The 20540-nt window shown below is 43.6% G+C and overlaps 1 protein-coding gene across 2 annotated transcripts in view; it reads right to left on the reverse strand.

Moving 5' to 3' along the window:
* Nucleotides 1-9236: 9236 nt before the first annotated feature.
* TGFBRAP1 (transforming growth factor beta receptor associated protein 1) overlaps nucleotides 9237-20540 on the reverse strand; it is a 55200-nt gene continuing 43896 nt past the window's right edge. For both annotated transcript variants that reach the window (XM_037054976.1, XM_037054977.1), the window contains exons 8-12: nucleotides 20336-20479; nucleotides 19519-19662; nucleotides 18809-18968; nucleotides 13794-14227; nucleotides 9237-11912 (exon numbers count right to left, since the gene is read on the reverse strand). In XM_037054976.1, coding sequence (XP_036910871.1) covers nucleotides 11736-11912; nucleotides 13794-14227; nucleotides 18809-18968; nucleotides 19519-19662; nucleotides 20336-20479 — 1059 coding nt within the window. In that variant the 3' untranslated portion in view covers nucleotides 9237-11735. The remainder of the gene's footprint in view (nucleotides 11913-13793; nucleotides 14228-18808; nucleotides 18969-19518; nucleotides 19663-20335; nucleotides 20480-20540) is intronic.

The following is a 20540-nucleotide window of genomic DNA, read 5'->3' on the forward strand; positions in this document are numbered from 1 at the left end:
ACATAGAGACCAAAAGCACAATTATAAGGATCAATGAATCCAAGAGTTGGTTTTTTGAAAAGATAAACAAAATAGACAAGCCTTTAAGTAGGCTCATTAAGAAAAGAAGAGAGAGGACACAAATAAACACAATCAGAAATGAAAGAGGAGAGATTACAACTGATACCACAGAAATAGAAGGGATTGTAAGGAATTACTATGAAGAACTGTATGCCAAGAAATTTGAAAACCTAGGTGAAATGGACAAATTTCTAGAAAAATATAATCTTCCAAAACTCAATGAAGAAGAAGTAGAAAGCCTGAACAGACCAATAACAGCAAATGAAATTGAAGCAGTAATCAAAAAACTCCCATCACACAAAAGCCCCGGACCAGATGGTTTCACAGGAGAATTCTACAAAGCGTTTAAGGAAGAGCTAACCCCTATTCTTCACAGACTATTCCAAAAAATCCAAAATGATGGGAAACTCCCAAACTCTTTTTATGAAGCGAGCATTATCCTAATTCCAAAACCAGAGAGAGACACAACAAAGAAAGAAAATTACAGGCCAATATCACTGATGAACATAGATGCTAAAATCCTCAACAAAATATTGGCAAATCGCATCCAACAATACATCAAAAAGATCATACACCAAGACCAAGTGGGATTCATCCCAGGGATGCAAGGATGGTTCAATATCCACAAATCAGTAAATGTAATACATCTCATAAACAAAAGCAAAGACAAAAACCACATGGTCATATCAATAGATGCGGAAAAAGCTTTTAATAAAGTACAACACCCATTTATGATAAAGGTACTCAGCAAAGTGGGAATAGAGGGAACATTCCTCAATATAATAAAGGCCATATATGAAAGACCTACAGCCAACATCATACTCAATGGGCAAAAACTAAAAGTTTTTCCACTAATATCAGGAACAAGACAAGGTTGTCCAGTTTCACCACTTCTATTTAATATAGTATTGGAAGTTTTAGCCTCAGCAATCAGGCAAGAAAAGGAAATAAAAGGCATCTAAATTGGAAAGGAGGAAACAAAGCTCTCATTGTTTGCAGGTGACATGATAGGGTCAATACAAAATCCTATAGACTCTACCAAAAAACTGCTCAAACTAATAAATGAATTTGGCAAACAGTGGGTTACAAAGTCAATATCCAAAAATCAAAGGCATTTTTGTATCCTAACAATGAATCAGCAGAAGCAGAAATCAAGGAAAAAAATCCCATTTGATATAGCAAAAACAAAAATAAAATATCTGGGAATAAATCTAACCAAGGAGGGAAAAGACCTGTATGCAGAAAACTACACAACAATGAAGAAAGAAATCAAGGAAGACACAAATAAATGGAAACATATACCATGTTCATGGATTGGAAGAATTAATATCATCATAATGTCCATACTACCCAAAGCAATTACAGATTCAACGCAATACCTATTAAAGTATCAATGGCATATTTCACAGACATAGAACAAACACTTCAAAAATTTATATGGAACCATAAACGACCCCGAATAGCAGCTGCAATGTCAAGAAAGAAGAACAAAGTAGGAGGGATCACAATACCTGATATCAAACTATATTACAAGGCCACTGTAATCAAAACAGCCTGGTACTGTCATAAAAACAGGCACATAGACCAATGGAATAGAACAGAGAGACCAGAAATAAACCCAACTCTCTACAGTCAATTAATACTCGACAAAGGGGGCAGTAACATAAAATGGGGTAAAGATAGCCTCTTCAACAAATGGTGTTGGGAGAACTGGACAGCTACATGCAAAAAAATGAAACTTGAGCACCAACTTACACCATACACCAAAATAAATTCAAGGTGGATACAAGACTTAAATATAAGCTGTGACACCATTAAAGTCCTAGAGGAGAACATTGGTAGGAAAATATCAGATATTTCATGCAGCAACATTTTTACTGATATGTCCCCTAGAGCAAGGAATATAAAGGAAAGAACAAACAAATGGGTTCTCATCAAAATAAAAAGCTTCTGCACGGCTAAGGAAAACAGTATCAAGATAAAAAGACAACCAATTGTATGGAAAAACATATTTGCCAATGATACCTCAGACAAAGGTTTAATCTCCAAAATATACAAAGAACTCACACAACTTCACTCTCAGAAGACAACTAACCCAATTAAAAAATGGGGAAAGGACTTGAACAGACACTTCTGCAAGGAGGACATATAGAGGATCCAGAGACACATGAAGAGATGCTCAATATCGCTTGCTATCAGAGATGCAAATTAAAATCACAATGAGATACCACTTTACACAAGTCAGAATGGCTATTATAAACAAAGCAATAAATAACAAATGTTGGAGAGGGTGTGGGGAAATGGGGACTCTGGTGCACTGTTGGTGGGATTGCAGACTGGTACAACCATTATGGAAAACAGTATGGGATTTTCTCAGAAAACTAAAATTGGACCTGCCCTTTGACCCAGCAATTCCATTGCTAAGATTGTATCCTAAGAACCCTAAAACACCAATCCCAAAGAACCTATGCGCCCCAATGTTCATAGCAGCACAATTTACCATAGCCAAGAGTTGGAAGCAACCTAGGTGCCTGTCAGTAAATGAATGGTTAAAAAAACTATGGTACATATACACAATGGAATTTTATGCTCCAGAAAGAAAGAAGGAGCTCCTACCTTTTGCAACATCATGGATGGAGCTGGAGAGCATTATGCTGAGTGAAATAAGCCAGGTGTTGAAGGAGAAATACCTTATGATCTCACCTTTAACAGGAAACTAAACAACAAAACAAAGAAGCAAGCAAAATATAACCAAAGACACTGACATAGAGAACAGGCTGAGAGTGACCAGGGTGGAGAGGAGAGGGAATTTCAGGGGAAATAGGGGAGGGATTTAAGGGAACATATGTAATGGATACATAGTCAATGACTGAGAAGGGTGGAAATGGGAGGGAGGGGGATTATGGGATGGGATGGGATGGGAGTAATAGACAGAAAACTGTACTTGAAAAATAATTAAATAAAAAAATTGGGGGAAAAAATAGAATCCTTGAAAGCACGTTATATTTTCCATCCTTATGGATAAATATTCTCTAGGTTCAAGGAAAGCTTTAAAAATAACATCTATGTGTTGATCATTTTATTACAGAGGTAATTTGTCCCTTGTATAAATGAAAGCAACTAATGTGTTTTTTTGAGATGTGGTATTTTCATTCAGAAGCATAAAGAAACTGAAAGGTTTTCTGGTGTTTTTTAAATTATATGGAAAAATGTATCATTTCCTTTACAAAATTCAGATTATACTATACCACATACTATAGCCTATTTTTATGGGGTTTTGTTTGTTTATGTTCTGAAGTAATTTCTAATGACTGGAAATCCCCCATTGAATGAATGTGTCTCAAGTTACCTTACTTAAGTACTGCTTTTTCTTTTTTCTACTCTATTATTTTCTTTTTTACTTTTTTAAAATGCTGCAATGAGCATCCTTGACATAAATCTTTCTGCCTAGCTGCTGATCGTTTTCCTAAAGTAAACTTGTAAAAGTGGAATTGGTGGCTTCTGATGCCATAATAAATTTGTTCCTTAGGAAGTTCATGGCAGTTTATTTTCTAACCAGCTCTGCTTGAGAATACTGAAAATGGAAACTATTAAGGTAGGTCATGAAACAATTTCCATTAGCCAACAGCGGGCCTTCCACTGAAAGGCTGGGCCAAGGTTCTCTTGGGCCACGATTGGCTTATGACTCGGGGCCTGAAGGTGTCAGGGAAAGTGAACGCACAGCCCTGTGGCTGAGGAGCGCTACTGAGGGCTTTTCAGTTTCATTAAGGCTCAGGTTGAAGTACATTCACTAATTATACATAGAAAAGTGTAAAACAAACAACTACTAAAGGTATTTTACACCTTTTCAAAAACCATTTTAGGCTGAAAGGCTTATTCTTGGCAATACAGGTAAACTTGAGTCAAGCAAATTCAAGAGACTCTTTGAATGCAGTGGAAGTCTGGGTGCAGTCTGGGCCCAGGGAGGGCTTACAGGCCACCCTATTCTCATTTCACACCTTAGGTTACTTACTCTGAGACAGCTTTTCTTACCTGCTATTAGAAGTATATTAAATGCTTTATGTTCAGTTCTCAGTCGGGAAGCAGCGTAGAACACAATTGTGGCCCCTCCCTTGGCCTAATCAGAAGGATGTATTAACCGTGTCCTTTATTTTCTATGTTTTGATGGTTTGACAGCTGAGACCTTGCTGGCTCTGGCGGGACTGCCTCTCCTAGGGCTGGCTAGTTCCTAGAGAGAGGGAACGCCTCTCACACGTCGGGCCACCATGCAGCTGCCCTAATCATCCCATGGCCTGGTCTACTGGACAACCAGGAATGGATCTATGTCCCAGAGCCCACTAAAGTCATTCAAACTAGCCAGTCCTAAGCCTGCTTAACCTGCCTCCTTCCCTTCCTCCCTTGAAGCCGCCATAAAGTCTCTCACCCTCAGTGCCCTGCTCCCTCTGCCTCCTGACTGACCTGGTGCCTCCTCACATGGCCCCTGTGGAGTGGTGAGGAGGACCTCGGGGGTCTGTGAGCATAAACTATCTTTTCAATGGCAATTATCTCCTGATCTGTCGGTCCTATCATACCTCAAATGTTCTATTAATACTCTATGTTTTATTTTATATATACACAAGTTTTATTATTTTTATTTATTTTATAATACACTATATTTTAAAACAAAGGATTTTCCAAGTACACTGGCTAAAACATTTTGTATTGCTTTTTTGGTGGTGGTGTGTTGGGGGTCCTTTCCTACGTCATTAAAAACTATGTAACGACTAAGATGAGTGGGCAGAATACTAGACAGAAACAAACGTTGGCCGTGGTTCCCCTCAGGGTGGTGGGACTGGTGATCTTTCTACACCATAAACATTTGTGCTACTCTCCTGCTGAGAACCAGGAAGAAGCTTCAGTCTCCAGCCTCATCTGTCACTGACCCCTGCTTGCTGTCTGGCTTGCAGACTGAACCTCTTTCTCTCCATTTCAAAGAGGCCTCCGGGTTTGGCCCTGCCAGTGCCTCTGTCTGGAGTACTTTCCTTGGGCCGCTCCAGTGTGGGCAGACTTCGGGTCGGTAAGTATGCACTGCCTGCCCTGGGTGTGTGTCACACACGGTGTAACTGTCTCCATGGTGAGCTCCGGCACGGCCAGGACCCAATGTGTCTTTTCCACCATCTTATCCATAGAATTTAACACAATGCTTGGCACACAGCGATTTCCCAGTGTATACTTGTGGAATGAATAAATGATTGAGTATATACGAATAAAAGAATATATGAATTGAAGAGGAAAAGTGTTCCCTTTAGCCTTAAATACATTCCTTGGTAAGGTGAGTCTTTAGCTCCTCAGTTGCATCCCTCTGTAGCAACGTCAGCTCCATTTTTGCATGAACATGACAGTAAACTTAGAGTGAGGCCTTTCAGCTGTCACCCAGGAGGGAACAAGGCTACCCTTGACTTAGCACGTAAAGATCCTTCTGTCTTTCTGGCCATGGCAGGTGAGAAATGCCTGATTTTCTCTGTCAGCTGGTAGAGAGCAACTCATTTTCTAGTATTTGTATAAACACAGTTACCTGAAAATTACTCCAGTAAGTGCAAACTGAGCACAAACAGGAAATGGGCACAGCCTAGCACCTTCCCAATGTTCTGTGCTGGCAAGTTCCAGTTCCGGGCACAGCATGATGATGAGGTACAGGGTGCTTGTGCATTCTGCGGGTCAAGACACCCAGCCTTCCACCTGTCGTTGGAGAACCTTGCTGTGCATTGCCCAGGACACAAGTCTGTAATGCAGTGCAGAAACATGTTAGAAACCCACAGCATGGAGACTCGTCACTGCAGTGGAAGGTAGGAGCCTGACCTAGGAGACAGACTGGTTGTAATTTCCTGCCTGTTTCCCTGATCCTCATGTTTGCAAGAAGTGTTGAACACCAGCCCTGACCGCCCTGCACCCAGATGCACACACATGCGGCCTACACACGGCCTGCCAAGTCACTTCCGTGCTCTCAGAAAAGCGAAGAGAATGTCTGCTTCCTACCCAGCGTTGCTCCTTCCCTCCCTTCCAAGGGTTTGTGTAAGGAGAGCTTGGAAGAATGATAGAAAATGTGCACCTTTGTTCACAGGTCTGCCAGAGTCTGCATCCTGCCTGCCCTGGGTGCTTGGGCCACTTTTTCATTACAAGGTAGTCTGACCCTGGTTTCTGAGTCAGCTTACTGTAGATCTTGCAAGTGTGCAAGCATCATATCACAATGGGGAAATCTCCGTGCTTTTCCTTGTTCACAAAGACCTGGTGCTGCTTCAAGCCCATTTTTTAAGGGCCTGCATTAGACCATTTGTAAGGTTTGTTGTTCTGTTTTAATCAAGGAAGGGATGAGAGTAATAACTGGATGACTTCTAGATGGCTGATATAGGGTTATATTTTACATGTTGGTAAGAATATGTAAAACAGCAATGCAAATTTTACAAAAAATATAAACAAATAGTCTACATGCACATCATTTGGGTACTATTTTAAAACCAAGAAATGAAATATTATTCAGTCTCCTAAAGGGAGGAGATTCTGACACACACTACAACATGGATGAATTTTGATGACATTATGATGAATGAAATAAGCCAGTCACAAAAAGACAAATACGCTATGAGTCCCCTCACCTGAGGTCCCTAGAGTCGTCAAATGCAGAGACCGAAAGTGCAGTGGTGCCGTCCAGGACTGGGGGTGGGGGACTGGAGAGCTAGTGTTTAACGGACACAGAGCTGCATCTGGGAGAGTGAAAAACTCCTGCAGACGGATGGTGGTGATGGTGCATGACATTGTGAACATACTTACCGACACTGAACTGTAGAGCAAAAGTGATTAAAATAAACATTTACATTGTGTGTATTTTACCATAATTTTAAAAATTCATGAAAATGGCAGACTAATGTACATAGAAAATATATTTGAATATTAATAACGTCATAAACTTTTTAGAATGCTGAATTTCTATATTTACTCATATAAGGAAAGTGAATACATTCTTGTACATAAACTGAAATCAAATGCCTTCAGCAGTAAACATACCTGCGGAAATGCTGTTTTGTGCTGTCATTCTCAGGAAGGCAAAGGTGTAGGTGGCATTTCAGTTATATTTATTTAGGAGCTGATGTCAACAGTTGTGTCTAAGTCAGCAATATACTGAAAAGCAATTTAGAAGTAGGTCTGGGGTTTACTGTAAGGTGCTGACAGAGATGGGAGGGGGGATGGACAGACTGACCACCTCAGTTCTACTGTGTGCTCTCATTGTTCTAGGTAAATGGTGCACACATGGGCAATGAGACAGAGGTTGAGGGTGGACACGAGTCGAACGGGCAGCAGTGATTGCAGCACGGTCTGTGGCCGTAGCCAACACTGGTAATCTGCGTCCCCAGCTTAGTGAACCGCCAGTGCAATCTAAACAGGGAAAACTAGTACTTCGAGTGAAATGAATGAAAACATTCTCTAGAGAAAGATGACCACAATGGCAACGGGCTGTGGAAGCCAGAGCACGTGTAAAAAGGCAAAGGGATTCATACAGCCAAGACCAGAAAATGCTGGCAGAAAGGGATGCTTGAAAGCCAGCTGTTTGTTATTGAAAAAGGCCTGAAGAGACCAACTCCTCTAACAGTTACAGACAGTAGTTCTGGAACCAATGGGTGTAGGCTACAGAGAAGCACGTTCCTAATAATTGCAACAACACCATGGACACCCTGGGAGTGCTCACACTTCCATGGGGAACCTGTAGCAGAGTTCCTCAGCTAGACCTGGAGACCCAAGATCCGGTAAGGGCAGTATCTGCATCAAAGGCTCGACCATCCCCACTACTCTGCCCTGACTTCCCTTGCTTGGAACAGAGTCAACACCTAAAGATACCTACCACCTAGCTCTACCTCTAGTCTAATAATGACACCACACAGTCTAGAGTATGTGACTCCCCCAGGACCACAGTTGGGTGTGTTGGAGCCCAGTGAGACCCAGGTTTCCCCACATCTCATGACTTACTTTTCAAGTCATACTTGGACTGTTGTGTGTTGCTTTCTGATCCCTTCTTGGCATGTGCCTCATTTGGCTAATCTACCACTCTGGATTGCTGACTAAATTATAGCTACCGTTTCCCTTCCCAGCTGCAAGCAAAAAAAAAAAGCAGGCTTCATTAATTCCAGTGTTTGTCTCTGAACACGGTATTAACAAGCTTTTGGACGGTGCTCTAGCTATTCAGCTTTTTTGAGAAGGTAGAAGGGCCTCTCGTCCATATGGTCTAGATGATTGCACATTTTCAGTTTAATAGTAAGCCTGACAGATCTACCCAGAGCAAATGGGGTGTCAGTTAGTATGTAATTACTCCTAACACAGCCACGGCCCATTTAACTGAGCCAGGCACCAGTCTTTCCGGGGCATGCATAGGACATCAGTTCATTCTTTTTCTCAGCCACTCAGACAGGCAGTGTGAGTTCACTTACTGGCCCATCAGTTGTGTAAGCCTAAGCACCCCCACTCTTCATTTCTAATATGCAAATGAACTGCCTCAGTTTCTTCAACTTGAAATAGTTGACTCATGACACCTTACCCCCAACCATCCCCTGTACATACTTGAACTCCCCAGCCCAACACATGCAGACTGGGTTAGATAAGCCAGGGGCTACGGGTTGTGTTGACACACTCTCTCCTCAGGGCTAGTCCAGTCCGTAGAAGGACACAGGGATGTGCTGTGGAAGTCACTCCACAGGATTTCCTAAAGGCCTCTAGGAACAAGGTTCTAAGGTGTAAGTTAACATTTAAAGTGAGAGCTTTTTAAAAAGGTTATATTCTTTGAATATATTCAGGATTAGAAATGCAGGAGCAGCAGGCTTATTTGAGAGCATTTGGCTAAAAGGTGAAGTATGTGAGAAGTAACCAGAAACCTCCATTGTGAACCCTCTGGGCATAATTAATCTGAAGGCAACATATGTCAAGCAGCAATTTAAGAATGTGCAGGAGATAAATTCAGAAGTAGATCACTTAAAATTTGTAAAATAATAATGAGAAATTTAAGGGACAGCCATGTAAATCCTCTGTAAATACTGGGAAGAGGCAATAAGTATGGATGAGTAAGTTCTGGAACCCCTTAGGCTAGGTGCCAGGTGAGTGGAAATCATCACTTTATCAAGATAATTATTTTTTTAAAAAGAAAACTACAGAAAGAACAAAGAATAAAAAGATTTTTAATTAAATCAACAAGTTTACATTTGTACATCTTGTGTATTTGGGACCCAACCAGGGGCAAAGGACAGAGTTGCAAAGACAACGGCTTCTATAGAAGAGCAAGCAAAAAGCAAGGGCTACCTAGCCCTGTGACAGCTGTCAGTCCAGGGTGCGCCCCGAGGAAGGGAGCGCACTGACTCTTCGGTGGTCCAGTGCTGAGCGCAGGCCTGTGCTCCGCAGCCTGCACAGCACTCCCACACGAGTGCCCGATGGACAACAGCTGACAAACACTTAACAAAAGTAAACAGTATTGCCCATAGAATATGAATGCCAACTGAGTTCTGTTCATGCTGATTTACCTAGAATTGTTATACCAAACCTAATGAGGGAAAAAAGGGCTGAGTGATGGTTCTAATTGCTCAACACAGTCATAAAACAGCAAGCCTACAGAAAGAATCATGTATTTCTTTTAAAAATATGATTTGAGAAAAGAGCCTCATGGGAGTTCGAGAAAGGTACAGCTTTGAACACAGGAAGTAATTCTGCACAGTCTCATAGAATTCTGCCCACCTTAGGGGATTCAGGAGAGATGGAGAACTGTTCAATTTTAATTCCCGTTATTCTAAAGGAACATGTACTTCAAAATATTGATCAATATTTTGAGAAAAAGAGACTAGAGCCCCCAAGTTAGGAACGAGCAATCACAAGACTTTTTCAAGATTATACCCATTTTGAGTAGAAACAGTGCTTTTAAAAGTGCAGTGCTGCTTGTATTAGTCACTTGTTCTTTGAGGAGTAAATCCAAGCTCCCAAGTTGTAATGCTAATGTGCACAGTAATATGATGATTCTGAAAGAGAGCCATCCACAGGGTAAAACGCACCGCCCGGCTTTGAATCCATACCAATGTACAGCACATGGCTGACTTACAAGGAGCATTTCTTCGTCATTTAATCTTTTGATCACTGAAACACAGTTAGGAATGAATGCACGGATGCCTTTGCTTTCTTCACCCAGCTGGAATCACAAAAGGAAAAGGAACATCGACCATTACGAGCAAAGGACGCATGTTTTAAAGCATGGAGAACAAGCTCTCTTCCCTGTCTATAAGGCTTAGGCTGACGGACAGCACGTGTTCCAGGGTTCTCTTTCTCACACAGAGAAGCTGACGCTTGTTTCCGAGCATTATGTCAGGGGGTGCAGTGTCTTTACTGTTAGTTCCTAACAGAGTCGCTGATTGAAATGAAGAACTTCAAATGAGGGCAGTGTGGTAACAACAGTTTCAGCCTCTCCACAATTTTTGACAGAAACACCAAATGAATTTGCAGTCTGAGGAACAAGAGGCATTTTTGCTACGTGTTCAGGAAACCTCAGAGCAGGCTTGTAAAGTGCTGGAAGTAAGGCAGCCCGACTGGACTGGAATCCCCATCAGGGTGTGTGGCATTACCTGCAGGAAAGGTGGCATCTCTGCCACATGCAAAGGCATCTGTCACCGACTGCCTGTCCTGCTGAGAGTGAGGGTAAAACCAGCCTCTTCTGAAAATACGCTCGGTTTGTGCTCATAATGTTTCCCTTTTGATTTCCCAAGTATTCAATGGGAGGTATATTTTAACAAGAAAAAACACCGCTAACAAATATGACAGGTGAATTTTAAATGAGAAATACTACAATGATGATATAACTTCAAATAAAATATTTTAGTCACACCTGTTAACGGTGGAGTTTCTGATCAGCAGGAGCTGTGACAGCGACAGTGCTGTGCCTGGGCCCTCACCAACCACGGCTCCCCGTCTCTGCTGTCATCTTTAAGATGGGCATGTAGCTCTCTCAGCCTTAATAGCACTGTGTAAGGCCTTCCCTTGTTAGGCAGATAGAAGCATATGAATTTACCCTAAGGGTAATGCCTGGGCGAACAAAGTAGAATCTCTCAGGGGCTGAGAGCCAGATGGGAAGCAGGAAGGAATGGAAACACCTCCTTAAGTCATCCCATGCCAAGGGCAAGAGCAGAGACCACAAGGTCACTGGGAAACAGATGGGACCCAGCGGCTGAGCCATGAATGGAACACGCACCCACACGAGAAGGAAAAGTGCAGCAGTGAAACCTGCCCTCACAGGACTCTGTGCCCTGGCCACTCACCCGGCCTGGAGAGGGTATCACCTGAGTGCCGACTTGAAGCAAACATTTCCAGGGCAAATGTGTGCCTGAAGACTGGGCGGGGGGAAATCGGGTGTGTCTGGAGTGCACTGAGAAGGCTCCTTTTTCTTTCCAAGTAGACATCTGTTTTGGATGACCATGTCTCTCTTCTCAGGTTTTTCATTTACATTCAGTGCAGATTGGAGAGCAGGGAAGAGTCCTTGTTTCACATTGACTGAAGTCTCCCGGGCACCCAGATGTCACCCTTTATCTTGGCTGACATAGTGCCATGCTTTCTGCTTTTTGCATCCAGCAGGCTGGGTGCGTCAAGAACTCAAGGTTCCCCTGGTGCCCCTGGGCAGCCCTTCAAGTCCGTGCGCCGGGTCTGGGGGAGCTGGGGTCTGTGTGTCTGCTGGCAGCACAGTGGGTGTGGACAAGACCACCATTTGGGTATCTAACAAACACAGGCTCACAGAAGGGATTCTGACACGCCTGGCACAGGTTTTTGTCTGAGAGCCGAAATGAGCTTCCTTTCAATCTCATCTGTGAAAATAAAGACAGAATTCTCACATATTGTTATGCTGTTTTTCAGAGCTGACACACATTATCCCATGGATCATTTTTACCAATGAGAATTGCTTTAATATCAACTTCTTAAAACAGAATATTAGAACTGAAAATTTTAAAAAATATCCTAAGTAACTGGAGAAGTTAAAAAAAGCCTCAAAACTGCTTTCTTATTTCATAAAAGCTTATTTCATTGCTGCTTGTCTAGTGAGGTGTTTCTGAGCAAGATCGTCTCTCAGATGCTCTGTGAGTTCCGACACATTTTGGCCCAGCCTACCACAAGGGCGTGTACTGTCAGAGCCAAAGGAAGCCAGACAAGTCATCTAATCCCCTGATCCTCTCACTGCAAACGGCAGAGTGAGGCATAAATAAGGAACTTGGTCAAAGCTGCAGCATTCATTAGTGGCATTTTCCTGACTAATCAATCCCAGGACACATAATTTCATTTCTTTAAAGGTAGCTGGTAAACCTGAGCTGTGACCCATTGTTCCCTGTCTGTTAAGATCTAAGTTTTGCAGGTTAAAGAGTTTTTTTTCACAATTCACTTGTATCAGCCAAGACACATGAACCTACTGGAGGGACTGAGTGACAACAAAGACACATTAGTTTCATAAGTCATTCAAAAAACACTTATTCAATGCCTCCAAGACACCAGGCTTGGCTCAAGGAATATTGAAATAAGTGAACGAAGCTCCCTGCTCTCCAAGAGCCCGAAGTCTACAGTACAGGGAAATCATTACAAATGCCCGTGCTCAGAAGTGGTTAACCTGCTTCAAGGGGAATGAAGGTTCCACAGAGGAAAAATCCTTGCCTAGGTTTCCATTAGGGGCTCACCAGGCCCCAAAAGGAGAAGAGAAGAATACCATAGGCAAAAAGAAGGGCAGGGTACGAAGGTCATGTGTGCGGAACACCATGTCATAGTGGGAGGTGCCACACATCCTGGCCAGCCATCAGAGACAGACAGGGACAGGTCAGAGGAGGTGAGACTGAAGCTTCCAGGAGTCAATTTGTCCACAGTGGGGTGGGAAGGAGCAGAGGGATGGAGGGCGAAGGCAGTTCAGGTTCCTACTTTGTGAAGATCGCTCTGCCTGCTGTATGGAGTACAGAGCCCACAAGAGGAGTCTCCAGAGGGAGGGAGGTTTGGACACTGCTGCAGACTGAACATTTGTGTGCCCCGCCCCCCCAATTCCTATGCCGAGGCCCTAATTCCTACATGAAGGTATTTGGGAGTGGGGCTTTTGGCAGGTGAGTAAGGTCAGATGAGGTCATTGGGTAGGGCTCCCAAGATGGGATTAGGGCCATTAGAAGAAGAGGAAGAGAGAGCAGAGCTTGCTCTCTGCTGTGTGAGGACAAAGCGAGAAGGGGGCCATCTATAAGCCAGGAAGAGTCCACACCAGGCACGGAATCTGCCAGCAACTTGATCTTAATTTGCCAGCCTCCATAACTGTGAGGAATAAATGTGTGCCGTTTGAGGCCCTGAGTCTGTGGCATCTGTTGGAGCAGCCTGAACAGAGTTAAGACAAGAACCAGGAATGTGGAGCTCTGAAGTGGCCTGGAATGCACATCTGGGCCCTTCCATTTACCCTGTGACTTCTTAGTGTAAAGTGTAGAAAAGTGCCTGACATAACAATGTGTACTTGCTTTCTCGATCGTCAGAGCAGAAAAAGGGAGACACACTATACCAGCGTTTTCCTGCCCCAGCTGCTGCCTCCATGCACATGCCCGTTTCCGTATGAGTGGAATATATCTGATGTGTTGATGTTGTAGGGAAAAAACACTGACAAAGGATATTCTTCCACAGGTAAAATGTATATTAAATGAAGTGTCAATTGGCCAAGAAGCTAGCTAAGCTCTCACCTTATCATATTTGTAGATTAAATTTTCAGACTTGGCCAGGCCGAGAGCCACCTGAGCGGTCCTCCTGGTGTGCACGCTGTCCCTCACAGCCCCAGTCAGGAACGGGCAGAGCAGCTGCACCGACCAGCTACCAGGCAGCAGCTGCAGGACTTGGGCAGCATCAAACTCTGCAGCATGGTGGTTCAGGAGGTCCGCAGCAGCCACAGTCAGCTCAGGAGCCGAGGGGCTGGGGCTCAGGTAAAGGGTGAGCAGTGTATAGAAGAGCTGCTGCCGGTAGGCCGGGTCCCTGCCCTCGGAGCGCCAGAGGCAATAGTCTTCGGCCGCTGGGATGTCTCTCAGTTCATGCACCAGGATGCGCAGCGCCTTCTCATGCTCTTCCAGCTTCCCGTGCAGGATGGCACACTCCATGGGCAGGCTGGCGCCCTGCACCTTCTCTGTAGGGCAGAACCCATTGGTCAGAGCAGGCAGGGCCTGAGCTGCTCTGAGCCAAGCCAGTGCAGACCAGCTCCCTGATGCTCTCGGCTTAGCAAAGGCCAAGGCAGATCTGGTCACCCAACATTCCTACACACTGCCACCCACACCATCCAGGAAGGCATTCTATTATTTCCACCTTCACACCTGCTGTCAGTAACACCAGACATAGACTTAACCCCTAAGTACAGCCAGGTCTAAGAATACAGCTTTTTAACAGTGTTTAGAGAATATATGAAACACATGATGCATGGTCTCAAAAGGCCCAAGTGAAACCCTGAGCATCGCAGTGTCAGGCTCCAATAAATCACATTATTCCTATCTTCCCAGTAAGTATCTTCTGACTAAAGCAGGAAGGCACTACAGTCACTAAATCCAAGTCGCACCCCCTCACCCCATAAAGTGTGCTGAACTCCCTTATTCCAATTTAAAATATATTTCATGGAAAGGAATATGGGTTTGCACTGGTAAAATCCATATCTACATCAGTCTAAAGGTTTTTTGTTTCTCTTGCAATTTAAATTTCCATGATTTAGGTCAAACGGTACCAGCAGAGGAACATCAGTTCTGACCAAGGTCCTGCGCTTCTCATTGGTAAAATCCCTTTGCCTCACTCCCCTGAAGACTGGGGAGATAATGCAAGGCCTCTCCCTGCTGTGAAGGGGTATCATAAGGACAACTTCTTCAGGAACCAAGGTTAATACCCCAATTACAGGCATCTGACATGTGAAGTTTGGCCACATCCAGGCCCAATGCACATGGCACACACCAGTCCTTTGGCAAAGGGCTGGCTCTTCGGCTTATGTCACCGATAGCACTAGACACAGAAATTGCAACATGTGTTATCCCATCCTCACAAAAAACTGTCAACAAATAATTACTAAGTGCATGCCACATTCAAGGAACAAAGAAAGCCACAAAGATGGTTAAGAAAAGGTCTTGTAATCACCTATACTTTTCACGCTTATCATCTCATTCATATTTAATTCTTACCTCCAGTGGGTAGAGTTGGCAGGAACTGTTATTGCAATGTGGCCAGACGGAAACTCCCTCAGTCACCTAACGAAGGCACAGAGGTAGCCTCCACAGTGCCTTGGGGACACCCAATTTTCTACACATTCCAGGTCTGGCTTGCAAGCCCAGATTTATCCTTTATGACTGCTAAAATAGGACCTCCTCTAGGAGGCTCTCCCTGCCTATCCACCCCAAGAACTCATGTGGAGCTTCCACCAGCCCTCAACTGACCTTTGTTTACAAGGACAAGAATGAAGTCACATCTGTCTTTATATCTTCTGTGCATGTCTGACTCTGTGCATATGCTCCAAAAAGGTGGAAGAATAAAAACCTTCATCAACAAACTAATGAGTAGCATGAAATTTTAATAAAGGGATTTGTAAAACATGAAGTATGAAGTAAATCAAGGGTGATAGTAAAAATGTTGAACAAACAGTACAGCATGGGAACTGACCAATCAGAATGCACAGTGGCTGTGAGCAATGGGTGTGGCTGACAAGCATCACAGCTAAATGTCAAGTGCAAGCTGGAGCTGGTACTGGCTGTCCAAGCAGCTGTGTGAGCTGAGGCAAGCTGGGTAAATGCTCTAAACATCAAATTATTCTGCTATACAAATCATAAAGTATGACAGGCCTTATTTCATAGGCTTGTTGTGGAAATGAACATCATAATGCATGCTAAGAATTTTTGCCTATACCTGGAATATATAGTTGGTCCTCATTATTCACAGATTCTATATTTGTCTACTTACCAGAATTTATGTGTAACTCTAAAGTCAATACTTGTGGTGCTTTTGAAGGCACCTGTGGATTTGTGCAGAGTGGCGGAACACGTGAGCCACCAACACCTGCTTTCCCAGTTGAGGTCAAGCAAAGTGACGCTCATTTCTTGTAGCTCTCACTGGGCAAACAGTACGCTTCTCACAGTTTACTCAGTGTCATAGTTTTTTATTTTTGTGGGTTTTTTTGTTGGTGATTTCAGCATTTAAAATGACCCCCAAGCACAGTGCTGAGGGACCATGCAGTGTTTCTAAGCACAGGAAGACTGTCAGGTGCCTTACAGAGGAAATTCCTGTGTCAGATGAGCGCTGGTCAGGCCTGACTTAGAGGTGCCACTGGAGACTTCCAGCTCAGGTGGAAGCACGCTTCGCCTCTGCACACAACTACAGCAAAAATTACAACCAGACTACAAAACAAATTTAACCCAGGTCCATCAGAAAATGAGCTGTATGGAAGTACAACAATCAAGGATTTAAAGAAGCCACATTCATCCAAATGGGTAAGAGGGGCAGAACCCCAGAGAGGCACGGACAGGCAGTCCCACATTCATGTGTAGTGGATAAAAATTGGGAGGGATACCTAGGTAGTGAGTGATCCCAGACCAGACCACCCAGCCCAGGGTTTCAGCTCCAGGAAAATTAAGTTCCCATAACTTCTGGCAATAAAAATCAGTGGGGGTTGGGGTGGTTGAAGAAAATGCAGAACTCTCAAGAGACTCCTCTTAAAGGGCCTGCAACTGATTTAGGATTCATGCAGACCCACCTCCTCTGGGACTCAGCACTAGGGCTACAGCTGGAAGGGCATCAGTAACATATGGGGAAATGGGAAGAGAGTGAGGTGCCTGGCAAGAGGGCAAGTGTCAGGGAGACAGCTTCTTCTTGGGGAAACTCCAGAGGCCAAAGTGGCACTGTCCCTTCTCGAACCTTCTCCCTCATACAGACACAAAGTGATTAAATGGGTTGCCCCAAGCTGACAATTACCTAAGGCTCCACCTCTTACAATTTATAGGTGCCTTTTCTACAAAAGGTCATGCTACTAAGACAGAAAGTCAGAGCAGCTCTACCTAATACACAGAAACAAACACAGGGAGGCTGCCAAATTAAAGAGACAAAGAAATATGTCCCAAATGAAAACACAGAAAATAATTCCAGAGAACTAAAGGAAATGGAGGTTAGCAACCTATCAGATACAGAGTTCCAAACACTGGTAATCAGCATGCTCAAAGAAATCATTGGGTACTTCAACAGCATAAAAAAGACACAGGCAGAAATGAAGGCTGCATTAAGTGAAATAAAGAAAAATCCACAAGGAACTAACAAGTAGAAGGGATGAAGCCAAGATTCAAATCAATGATTTGGAACATAAGAAATAAAAAAAGCATTCAATCAGAACAGCAAGAAAAAAAAGAATTTAAAAAAAAATGAGAATAGAATCAGGAGTCTCTGGAACACCTCCAAATGTGCCCGTATCAGAAACATAGGGGTGTCAGAGGAAGAAAAGGAAGAACAAGAAATTGAAAACTTATTTGAAAAAATAATGAAAGAAAACTTCCCTAATTTGGTGAAGGAAACAGACATACAAGCCCAGAAACAAGTTTGGGTCCAACCTGTTTGAGACTATCTCAGGTTAACTATCTCAAACAGGTTGGACCCAAGGAGGAGCACACCAAGACACATCATAATTAAAATGCCCAAAGTTACAGAAAAAGGGAGAATCTTAAAAAATGCAATAGAAGAGCAGATAATTATCTACAAAGGACTTCCCATAAGACTGTCAGCTGATTTCTCAAAAGATATTTTACAGGCTAGAAGGGACTGACAAGAAGTATGCAAGGTGATGAAAAGCAAGGACCTACAACCAAGATTACTCTATCCAACAAAGCTATCATTTAGAATGGAAGGGAAGATAAAGTGCTTCCCAGACAAGATAAAACCAAAGGAGTTCATCCTCACCAAGCCATTAATATATGCAATGTTAAAGGGAACTATATAAGAAAAAGATCAAAACTATGAACATTAAAATGGCAACAAATGCACAACTATCAACAACTGAATCTAATAAACAAACTAAGCAAACAAGCAGAACAGGAACAGAACCACAGATATGGAGATCATTTGGAAGGTTATCGGGAAGAATGGGGGGAAAGTTGCAGATTAGTAAGTACAAATTGGTAGGTACAAAATAGACAGGGGGATGTCAAGAATATAACCCATGGACATGAACTAAGGGGGGTAATTGCTGGAGGGAATGGGGTTACTGGGCAAAAGGGGGCAAAGGGGAAAACTGGGACATCTGTAGTAGCATAATTAATAAAATACGTTTTCAAAAAGGAGTGCTATTGCCTGTGAGTTCAATGTTAATGAATAAATATTAAATGAGTCTTTAAATAGAAATGCTCATAAAACAAGATTATGTATTGATTGGCTGAGGAAAACTTTGGGATCAGAGATATGCAGGAACCTAACCCTGTATCTCCCTAGGCCATGTCTTAGCACTAATTCAGTGTTTGTGAAGACTTTATGGAACAGGACCACTGTGACTACTGAGAACTGACTAGATAAAGAACCACTGTCTGTTTGTGGACGGGGAGGCAGGAGAAGCTCTGCCCCACCCTCTAGGGAGGCCGACTTTGTGCCAAAGAGGCTCAGGGACCACCACGGAATCAAAACAAGGAGTATGCCAAAGCCTTCCTCTCTGTGTACCCCTTGCCCCTAGCCCTGGCAGAAGCTTATCAGTGGAGCTACTCCTTACCCATCAGAAAGCGAACTCGGTATACATCAGATTTCTGCAGCAGGTGTCGTAGCTTCGCCTGTGCCTCCGTCACTTCTGTACCCATGCTGTCAGCACTGGGCCTCTGCTGCAGCACCTTGTCCAGGTATAGGACAGCCAAGTGTGTGTGGTACTCTTCTCGCTGTAGGAAATAGGTCCAAGCAGATGTGTGTTTACAGGTGGGAAGCTGGGGGCACCCTGGCAGCAAGCCCAGACCCGACCCATGCTGCAGGGAGCTGGGCAGGTTCTCAAGGACAATGCACATAATATACCTGTTGGGTCAAACACCCCTCAGAAACCACAATAGGGAGGTGAACTGAGTATCTATGGGGAAAATATAAAAGGGTTACTTCTCATTTTTAGAATTCAGGGCCACAGAATTTAAATATTCTCTAAAAAGATGCATCTTGTCTCGCTTCCTTTATGAGCAGTAACAAGGAGGAAATAAAAATATATAAGATGGGTGGATATGAGATGGGGGCATTAAAAAAAGCTATTTATTCCTCCCCTCATTCACAAACCTCTAGTTACCCTGCAGACCATCATCAATAAGTACAGAGTGAGCAGCCAGGGAACAGAAAACATCGCATAAGGACCACCTGCCAGCAGGTTTTATCATTGAATTTTGTCTCTCAAGTCTCTGTGGTGACGCCGCAGCCCACACATCTGAATCTAAGTTTGGCAGTGCTCACCTGCAGTTTCCTGTCCATGACTAAATGTTCTAGGTATTTGACAAGGGCATCAGGGTATTTCTTAAGGCAAGTGAGAATATCATCTGGATTAAAACTGTTCTGCTCTTCCTCCAAAGGTCTCTTGGTGAAAACCTGAACTCCTACCTGAAAGAAAAGCAGTGACTGGGTTATATTTTGCAAAGTCACTATCTTACCTTTATTCTGGATGCTACAGATTCATGCTGTGGGTAAAATCACTGTCAGAAACATGGAGACACAGAAAAGCAATGCAGCACGAGGCTGACAAAGACCAAGAGGTGACAGCCAAGAGGCATTTTCTCACTGACGTCCTTTCTCAGCCTCCAGCGTAGGTGAGTCCTCATCAAGGCCACCCTCCTCCCTTCAGACCTGCGATTTCCCCATCGGGGTGGTGAGAGCAGAAACCTGGCAGCAGTTTACTGCCCTGGCCCAGGTCTGGCGCGAAGCCCTGCAGGGCAACCATCTGGTCCTGCTCTGCCCACAGAAAACAAAATGCCAGACTCAGTTAGGGGTGGCATTCACAAACCACACATCTTTCCGAAGATGCTAAGAATGCACCCCGGCTATGCTTCTTGCTTTTCTGTAAAAGTAGCCTGGGTGAATAGTGTCTCTGAAGCACTGAAATGCAGAATTACCCCTGGAGCTAGGATTCCAATGGCTTAAGGGACTGTATTGAAGGAGGAACTAAGAAAGTGGACAGAGAGGTTGAAGTGTAGCTTGTTTACCCACCTAAAATCAAGGCTGTGTCTGATTTTACCACCGCCTTCCCCCGCCCAGAACGCATTTACCAAGCACAGACCTCCTCACTCTTCTGCAAGGCCCAGTCGGCATACTTCCACACTAGCTCTTGGTCCGAGCTGTAGGTAAGGAAATCAACGACATACTCATACAGGTCCGAGCGTGTGGAGTCATGAATATCCCCATTCACTATGTTCACCCACAACTGGAAAGGAGCAACAAGAAAAAGAAATGAAAGCTCACCTTTCTTCTAGAATCAGCTGAGA

The sequence above is a fragment of the Sturnira hondurensis genome, unplaced genomic scaffold, assembly GCF_014824575.4.
Source record: "Sturnira hondurensis isolate 20B ecotype Veracruz unplaced genomic scaffold, ASM1482457v3 Scaffold0008480, whole genome shotgun sequence".
In the NCBI taxonomy this organism is placed as follows: Eukaryota; Metazoa; Chordata; class Mammalia; order Chiroptera; family Phyllostomidae; genus Sturnira; species Sturnira hondurensis.